Source organism: Cryptomeria japonica, chromosome 5 (assembly GCF_030272615.1).
Source record: "Cryptomeria japonica chromosome 5, Sugi_1.0, whole genome shotgun sequence".
Classification (NCBI taxonomy): Eukaryota; Viridiplantae; Streptophyta; class Pinopsida; order Cupressales; family Cupressaceae; genus Cryptomeria; species Cryptomeria japonica.
The window spans coordinates 550,234,169-550,244,366 of NC_081409.1; the positions used below are offsets into that span (position 1 = coordinate 550,234,169).

The window sequence follows — 10,198 nt, forward strand, 5'->3', positions numbered from 1 at the left end:
TTCCAAAAATAAGTATTGCATCAAAACTTTCAAAATAACCATCTTAATCTTCTTGATAGATCATCACATATTGTTTTCTTCCTTGTTTCTTCTTGAGAAAATTATCCATACCCATGTCAAAATCCTTTCAGCTTCTAAAAAACTTATTACCATCCTTTGATAGTCTCATAACCTACACAATTAGGTCCTTTGTGATATCCCTTTTCCCTTCTCCCATATTTACATTCCCATTCTTCCAATTTCTTAAAAACATTTTGGTGATCTTTGGATCAAACCCATGAAGCCTTTCTAGATAAGGTGTAACCCCTCCCCTACTTAGGATCCTGCAAATTATGGCATTTCTTCTAACCTCATCACAATTTATAAGCTCCAACATCTTCCTATCACCAGCCATCTCACCTTTTCTACATGAAAAACTTGCTTCACCAACGCAACTGTAGCTAGCTCCCAGCACAATGAGAACAATAAACAAGGAAAAAAAATCCATTAAGAATGTGAAATAATAAAATGAAACCCCCAACAATAAATCCTAGACATCATGATGGCTTAAAGTCTAGGTTCCACACATGTAGTCTTTCATAGGTTATCATTATCGAGACATTCCTCAAGAGATGGTACCATTTTTGCCATACCATTAGGTTATCACTACTCGCCCCTATGATGGAAAAATAATCAGCTATCAAGTTCCCTTCTAGATACGCATGCTTGATATCTTACATTCTTGGAATGAATTAATGATATCCAAAGAGTCCTTAATCCAATATTGAGTAGAACAAGAGCATTTTTGGGATCCCTTAGGGTATTGGATAATGTTATAGAGTCTTCTTCGATCAAAATATGAGTGAAATTTATTTGTTTAGCGAAACACAACCCATGGTAGGTAGAAACACCTTCAACAAGGTGATTAGTCCGACTTCCCAAGGGGAGCACTGCTGTTGAAAGAAACCCACCATACTCGTGTCCATGTTAGTTTGTTGGGTGTCAGTATAAATTGGGTTATACAATGGACCTACAAGCTCAAGGTTGGATTTTACTATAGTCCTAAGGCTATGAGGTAGCTCACATTGGCTTTTAGAAATACATTTTCCTTTCTCATTGTAATGTGTAGGTTTTGCGAATTCTTATGGATAAAATGGACCCCTATTAAAAGGCTTATAAAATATTATTTAAATCTTGTGGAAATTTTTTCTAGCAATCAATAAGCTACCATGATGTTGTAGTCATATTTCTTACCCTTTTGTTACTATACATTAAAATAGTAGTGTTATGAAATAGTTTAGTTACCGTCCTATCAAAATAGTGTAGGAAGAAATAATATAAGGGGTCATGATGTCTTTAAGTTTATATTTTCTATTGTATTAAAGAGATAATACAGAATACGATTGTATTTTTTTTTATTGTATTTGTTATGCTATTATTGACATGAAAATATTAAGATTATAGAATGTAAGTCATGGTTGCGAATATGCTGAAAACTCGCTTTAACTCTCCTAAGAGGTTAGTATTTTTGTTAAGTAGTTGGCTTGTTGAAATAAAAATATAGCAATAGAATTTTATTTTTTGCATAAAATAAATTTACATCAAAGGGTTATATGAATCCTTACCCTGAAAAGAAAATATAGTTTTGCCAAAAAAATACATAAGACAATAAACAAGCTTAAAATATAAAATATATGAGACACCTAATTTATATTTTTCTGTTATAAACAACTTCTGACAAAATTTGAAATACAAAATAAATTTAAATATAATTTAGAATTAGTATTTTTTTTATCAGTGTTGCTTAAATATATTAAATATCAGGGTTTAAACCTTGCCCAAACTAAGTGAGGTTCCATATCAGTTTTGGCTCTGCCCTTCTCATGTGAATGGAGAAGCATAGTGAAAGGAACTTCCTCTTTGAAAGTCTTATCTCTTTTCCTCTTCACCTCTGTCCATCCTTCCTCTTGATCCCTTTCTACCTACAATTTTGTCTTAGATGCATCAATAGGCACCCACCTAACCTCCAGGCTACTTGGGAAATCTTGATTCTACTACAACCCATCAATGCAGCCTGCCTTTGAGATGAAATTTTCCCTCAATCCTTCTTTACTACCCTTTCCAGATTTTTTAGATATATAATACCAACATCAAAATTTTCCTTAGCCATGTCCAAGGGGTTGAGCTTAACTGGCTAAAACACTGGGTTCTCACTGTGGAGACCCAAGTTCAACTCCCAATAGGGACATCTGAAGTGAAATTCTAAGTTGTGACTCTTGGTCTTCCATAGGATGGGGAAGGTCTTGGGGTCAATCTAATGGAACTCTAAGTTGTGACTCTTGGCCTTCTATAGGATGAGAAGGTCTTGGGGTCAATCTAATTAGACATAATAATAATAATAATAATTCAAAGATATGTAATGGGGATGGGGCCCCCTACTGTGTCACCAGTGGTTCATAGCTTCAGTCAAAAGCTATTCAGGCTCCGGCCAATTACCAATCAAAAAAAAAAAAATTCCTTAGCCATAGCCCCAAAGTTTCCTTCAGGTACACATGAAGAGTTGTTGTCACACTAAGATGTGGTATGCGCAACATCCATCTCCTTTGAGGCTTGAGGAGGATCAATTTGGCTGTCATTTTTCACCACGTAGTCAAAAACATCTTGGCACCATGTACCCTACTTTTTTTATTTTCTTTGTTAACAGTTTGTAACAATATGGCCCATATGGAAGAAATGATGATATCTAAAGGGGATGCCCTCGTAATTTACTAGTTTTAGCCAGTTTCCCCCTCTAGAATTCAAAAAAAAATCAATAGGAAAGACTTTTTTTTGCATCCATTTCAACCAGGATACGGGCAAATGTTGTGTGCTAAAACCCTAGGGACTGTAGAATCTAAAACTACCCATGTTCTTATAGCCAACTGATCAGTAAAATATAATAACAGAGAAAACAACTAACAACAATAAAAAATTGTAGAGATAAAATAAAACACAACTCATATTAGAACAACACACACATTCTATATTACTGCTTAATAAAAAGAGTACAAAGATTTCCTATAAATAGAGTTTTCCAGATTCACTAACAAAAAGAATTCAAAGTCTCTAAAAATAGAACATGCATGGCATGCAATAATTGGTGAAAAAGAAACCAACAGTTCTAAAGAAAGCTCTAATCTAAGAATAGTCTAACTGCATGCATAGCATGCTTGATTTGCATGAGAAATAAGAAACTATTAACTAAATTAATCTAGCTGCATGCTAGTGTATAGCAGTGGAGGCTAAAAATGGTTATGAGCTGCATGGAGCTGCATGCTTGAGCAACATCAGTTATCAACATACTCCCCCTTGATGCTAAGAGGGCTCACAATCTTATCTCTTAGTACAAAAAACTGAGCTTTTGCAAGGTCGCTTTGGTGAATATATCCGCTAGCTGATCCTGGGTGTTGATGTGCTTCAATTCAAATATCCTTCTTTGCTAACTTGATGGCACTCACATTGTCACAATAAATCACTATACGCTGAATTTGCTTTTCTCCAATTTCTTCCAAAAAATTTCTGAGCCAAAGAGCCTGTGTACCTGTTGAGGTAATTGCAACATACTCTGCTTCTTTAGATGAGAGGGCAACAATGCTTTGTTTTTTCGAGCTCCAAGTAATTAATCCAGAAGCAAAAGAGAAACAATTCCCACATGTAGACTTACAGTCATGCATACTACCTCCCCAATCTAAATCACTAAAGCCAACAAGATTGAACTTTTCAGAAGAGTAGTAATGAATACCAAAATTTAAATTCCCTTTCACATACCTCAAAATCCTCGTCTTCCTTGATATGTATTTCATATGGATTTGTCATATACCATGAAACAAGTGAAACTAAATATGTAATATAAGGTCTTGTGTGGGTTAGAAACATCAAGATCGCCACAATACTTTTGTAAGTTGTCTCATCAACTAAATCAGCACCATCATCTCTACATAACACATCTCCATGAGCACATGGAGTGGAGATAAGGTTACAATTAGTCATATCAAATTTATTCAGCATATCGTGTGCATACTTTGTTTGACAAATGAAAATCTCATCCTTACTTTGATAAACCTCCATTCCTAGAAAATATTTCATCAGACCAAGATCTTTCATCTCAAATTCTTTCATCATGGCATCTTTAAATTCATCTTTCATCTTGGAACTACTACCTATATACAAAAGATCATCAACATACAAACTTATGATGAGGATATCAGTGCCTTCTTGTTTGCAGTAAAGGGTAGGATCACTCTTACTTCTCTAGAAGCCATTCTCCTGAAAGTATCCATCAATCCTGGCATACCACGCTCTTGGTGCTTGCTTGAGGCCATACAAAGCCTTCTTCGACTTGTAGACATAAATCTCTTTCCCTTCCACTTCAAAACCTTGTGGCTGCTCCACATATACTTCCTCTTCTAAGTACCCATTCAAGAATGCACTTTTCACGTCCATATGATGTATGCTCCACTTCTTCTGAGCTGCTAATGAATTCAAAATTCTTATGGTCTCTTGTCTTGCTATTGGTGGAAATGTCTCTTCATAATCAATTCCATACTTCTGTGTGAAGCCTTTAGCAACTAATCTTGCCTTGTGTCTTTCAACACTCCCATCACTGTTAAACTTGGTCTTGTAGACCCATTTGGTGCCAATCTTTTTCTTGTCATGTATGAATGGAATTCATCTCTTCTTCCATGGCTTGCACCCAAACGTCATTAGTACATGCATCTTCAAAACATGATGGTTCAAAATCAGCCTTGGCTAATAAAGCAAAATTCAATGTCTCACCTATTGGGTTTTCTTCATGTACTTGATTTCCACTCCTCTGGTAGATATCACTCAATCTCCTTACCTTCCTTGTAGAACCTGGAGAAGAAGTTGGACTTGAACCTGGTACTAAAGAACTTGATGAAGGGCTGGTTGATGGAGTTAAACCACTGGATACAGAAACATTAGTTGGTTGCTCATGATCAATATCAACAATTATATCATCATTCAAAACAAATTTTGGCTTCTCAACATGGCCTTTTTTATGACCATAAACTCCCCTTTCATCAAAAATCACATCTCTTGAGACAATAAGCTTGTTAGTGAGGGGATTATACAATCTATACACCTTTCTTTTCTAGCTATACCCAATAAAAATACATGACTCACTCTTTGCATCTAACTTTTGTCTATTCTGATCAGGTACATGCACATAAGCCAAACAAACAAAAACTTTGAAATGATTAACATTAGGCCTTTTGCCATACCAAGCTTCATAAGGAGTCATCTTTTCTAGTGCAGTGGTGGGGCTATGGTTGAGGATGTACACTGTTGTAGCAATTGCATCTCCCCAATAAGAATTTCTCAATCGCTTGGTTTGTAACATGCACCTTGCCATTTCAACCATAGTACAATACTTCCTTTTAGCTACTCCATTCTGTTGAGGTGTGTATGCAGTAGTAAGTTGTCTCTTGATGCCATTAAAATCACAATAACTTTGGAAAGCCTTTGAGAAAAATTCTCCTCCATGGTTAGTCCTTGAACACTTGATCTTGTATGCTTTTTCATTTTCCACAAGGGCTTTGAACTTCTTCAATGTACCAAGTGCTTCATCTTTGGCCTTCAAAAAATATACCCAACAATTTCATGAGTAATCATCAATAAAAGTGATGAAATATGATGACTTACCCAAACTCTTAGTCTGCATAGGACCACATATATCTGAATGAACAAGCTGAAGTGGGTGATGAGCCCTCCATGCATTTCCCTTTGGAAACTTTTCCCTTGCATGCTTTCCTTTAGCACAACCTTCACAAACCTCCTTGTGTTCATCAACCTTGGGCAAACCAAAAACTAATGAATGCGAGGTTAGAAACTTTAAACTATAAAAATTTAAATGCCCATAATTGAGATGTCATAACCAACTTGAATCCTCATAAGCCATATTTTCCAAACTCTTGTTATGCTCACCAAACCTCAAGGGGAACATCCTATTTCTTGTCATAGGAGCAACATTGATCATCCTATTACCCTTATTCTTATCATAGATAGTACATGTATTATTCTACAAGACTACTTTATAATTTTTCTCACATTGTCGCCCAACACTTAACAAATTATGCTTCAATTGTGGAGTATAACAAATATCATGAATACTCTTTATACCTTCTTTTGTTTGGACCTCCATAGCTCCTTTGGCAGCAACTTCCAATGATCTATCATCACCAAGCTAGACCTTGGATTTGAAACTTCCATCCTTTGTTGAGAACAACTTCTCATTCCCTATCATATGGTTAGAGCATCCAGAATCTAGGTACCAAACATATTTACTAGTATTTTCACCCTTGGCATAAGATAAAAATAAGTGATCAGGAGGATTCTCACTACTTTCTTGAGCATAGTTAGCACTTTTACCTTCTTTCAATCTACATTCTCTTTCAAAGTGGTCATACCTGTTACAATGGTAACATTGAACATTTATCTTATAAAATCTACCTCTACCTCTTCCTCTGGAACCACCTCTTCCTCTTGAGCCACCTCTACCTCTACCTCTTGAAGAATTTTAGCTTTGCCCTTTACCTTGGCCTTGATTGATTTTGGCACTACCGTTGCTTGCATCTTCATCTTTTGTGACTAACAATTTAGAGGAAAACGTTTTCTCTACACCTTCAAAAGAATCTTTCAATCTTTCTTCATGAGACATCAGGGATCCAACCAGTTGATCAAACTATAAATTTGCCAAATCCTTTCTTTATTCTATGATTATGGCAACATGATTCCATCTAGGTGTCAAAGATCTCAACACCTTTTTTTATCAAAACTTAATTGCTTACAACTTCCCCAAGTGTAGCCATTTTATTGACCACGTCTTTGACCCTGACACAATAATCACTTATACTTTCAGTTTCTTGCATCTTCAAATTCTCAAATTCATGCTTCAATGTCTGAAGCTTGACCACTTTAACTTGATCACTACCCTGGTAAGCTTCTTGTAGAGTCTTCCAAGCATCTTTGGCAGTTGTTGCTCCTGATATTCTTGGAAATAAGCTCTTATCAAGAGTTATCTGAATGTGAAACAAAGCTTGAGCATTATTTTTCCTTGCTTCCTTTCTTGTTGTTCTTTCATTGGCTGTAAGGGCATTATAATCAGCTGGCTCCTCATAACCTGATTCAATAATCTCCCACAAATCTTTTCCAATCAAAAAGGTCAGCATCTTAATGCACCAATAATCATAATCATTCCCATCAAATTATGGAACGGGCATGTGGTTAGAATTCGACATGATTAACTTTGGCAGAATTTCAACAATAAAACTTTAACCCAAAATAATTTTACCGGCTCTGATACCACTTGTAGAATCTAAAACGGCCCTTTTCTTATAACCAACTGATCAAGAAAATATAATAACAGAGAAAACATCTAACAGCAATAAAAAATTGCAGAGATAAAATAAAACACAACTCATATTAGAACAACACACACATTCTATATTACTGCTTAATAAAAAGAATACAAAGATTCTCTATAAATAGAGTTTTCCAGCTTCACTAACAAAAAGAATTCAAAGTCTCTAAGAATAGAACATGCATGGCATGCAATATTTGGTGAAAAAGAAACCAACAGTTCTAAAGAAAGCTCTAATCTAAGAATAGTTTAACTGCATGCATAGCATGCTTTATTTGCATGAGAAATAAAAAACTATTAACTAAATTAATCTAGCTGCATGCTAGTGTATGATGGTGGAGGCTAAAAATGGTTATGAGCTGCATGGAGCTGCATGCTCGAGCAGCATCAGTTATCAACAGGGACCCCTCATCCACTCCCAAACATTTGCCCAGTGAGTCACCAATAGCCTCGAAACAAGACTCAAACCAGAATTGGAGAGGAAGGTATGGTAGTTTTCCCCGCATTGAAATATTATCGACGGATTCTGGGGTGGGATTGGAAGTAGGATACCACGGTTTTAGAAGCAGCAAATACTTGTCCTTCCAACTTCATTGGTACTCATAGAGGACCTTCTTCCGATCTGTTTCATAGTCAAAAACAACCATGAAATAACCTCTCGCCCTTGGAAAAGTGTGGACATCTCCCTCAAGAATGGGCTTCCCAAATGTTGTAATCAATTTGCGAAGTTGGCTCAAACTCAACAAAAAAAAGCCCTTGAATCTCCCGATCAATCCTAGCTCAGAAAAATACTCCTCATTTTCCTTGACTTCATTAGCTATCTCACTCCCAATATGCACTATTGGCCTTTCTGCAACCGAGAACCCTGAAAATTGTCCATGGTGTTCTCATTAGATTTGCCACCCGCCAAGCCCACTCGTCTATGTCTTGCAACAACCAGAACCGCCTTCTCCCTTCCCCCCACACCTTGAGATGCATTCTAGCAACCTCCCTTCCTGTTTGCGTAGTAGAAATCATGTCCTCTCCCGGAGCATCCACTAGACGTCGAGTCCTCCCTAGAAAGCTTAGACCAAGAGGTATGCCCCTTCTACCTAGCACCACTGGGAGTGGTAGCTCTTCCTGCCTTGCATCTAGACGCGGGGAGAAAAGCCCTAGCAGTCGAAGGATACGGCAGCGCCATCGTTCACAAGCTAAGCCAAAGTTTTTTATCTATGGCTGACAGAAATAGTATTTTTTTCTCACCAAATAATTTTCTTATTTACTGTTACTATTTTTGAAATTAAATAAACTTACATTTAACTACATTTTATATAATTGCGTTAACAAATGTTTTTCTATTGATGCATGTAACCTTTTGGTAACATGATTTAAAAAGAAATCAGTTAGTTTAGCTAAATCATGGACCTTATTTTCTTGAGTATTTTTAACAAATATTTTATGATTTATTTTGCAAACTATTCATTGGTTAATGTTAAGTACTATTATAATACTATGAAAATTAGAAGGCATATGAATATGTATGAGTAATCAAATTTATATAATATTAAATAAGTAAATAAATCAATATTGTTAACACTAGATTAACAACACAGAAATTATTGATTAAACCATTGAATAAATAAAATTTTGATTAAGGAGACTTGATCCTTTTGCTCGATGGCTATGGTACCTTCTTACTTGATTCCCCTCTTTTCGACAAAACCCTTATGGCAAACCCAAGTCTTAGCCTCCTTGTTTAAGAGCATAGGCTTCATCAAATGTCGACTAGGCATATAAGATGTAAAAGCCATTATATATATGATTACTATATATATAAACACATATATAAAGTTTCCAATAAAAGATGATTTAAGATATATATGGCTCTCAAATGCTCCCTCTCTTTGCCATTTTTCTTCCCTCTGGCATTTCTCCCAGCTTGCAGGTTTCATAAATCTTCCTCAATAAAGATATCGTCTGATGGAGATTAAACATGTTTTAAGAAAAAATTATTGTTTAAAATAGTATTACAAAAGATTCCCCAGAATTAGTGGGTAGAAGATTATATAAATTTGGAACACGATCAAGTGAGATGGGAATGAATAAATGTCGGTTCTAACACTCTTCGCTAATAAAATTATGCGTGTGCCCAGTCCGTCTCTCTCATGATTGCCTCCTGTTGCTCCTCAGTCAAATTATCCTCTCTCTGTTTCAGAAAATCTGCAGCAGCCTTGCATAACAAATCAAATAGATCTATTATTTCAAGAAAATTCGCTGTCAAAAGAATTTGCAAGAAGGTCGCCTGATTTTTATCTGCAGAAAGAGCTTTTTCAACGAATTGTGTATCCCATATCTTCACATCCTCTTCTGATATAGTGTTGGATTTTGCATGAGCATGGAATTTACAGTAGTCAAATACCATCTCCAACACTTTGCTACTATTGATGTTATCAGAAGGAATAGGAAACGTTAGAGGTTCCATTCCTGTTTTTCTGTCTATAAAATTCTTTACGACCACTGATTCCATTGCAGCCATTTTCTCCACTTCGAAATCTTCATACACTTCTTCATCTCTGAACACCCTGAATGTCACTGTATTTGCCGCCATTTTATTCTCCACAAAATTAAATACTTCTTTTGCAATAATATGCACGACCGAACGGGGATGTAATTAATGGTTAAAAGAGTGTTGAAAGAGTAGAATAGTGATTTGAATATCGAACATCTGGTTTCTAATTTATACCATTCCATGTCTCTATTTCAATGGGTGCGACTTTCACGTTAATTTTGTTGCTGGAATTGATCAATACTAATTTGAAA

The 10,198-nt window shown here is 35.9% G+C and overlaps 1 protein-coding gene across 1 annotated transcript; it reads right to left on the reverse strand.

Annotated features, from left to right (window-relative positions):
* Nucleotides 1-9,515: 9,515 nt before the first annotated feature.
* LOC131063728 (SKP1-like protein 11) lies at nucleotides 9,516-9,986 on the reverse strand. The gene has a single exon (XM_057997635.2). It carries the CDS (start codon nucleotides 9,984-9,986, stop codon nucleotides 9,516-9,518), a length of 471 nt encoding a protein of 156 aa, XP_057853618.2.
* Nucleotides 9,987-10,198: the final 212 nt, after the last annotated feature.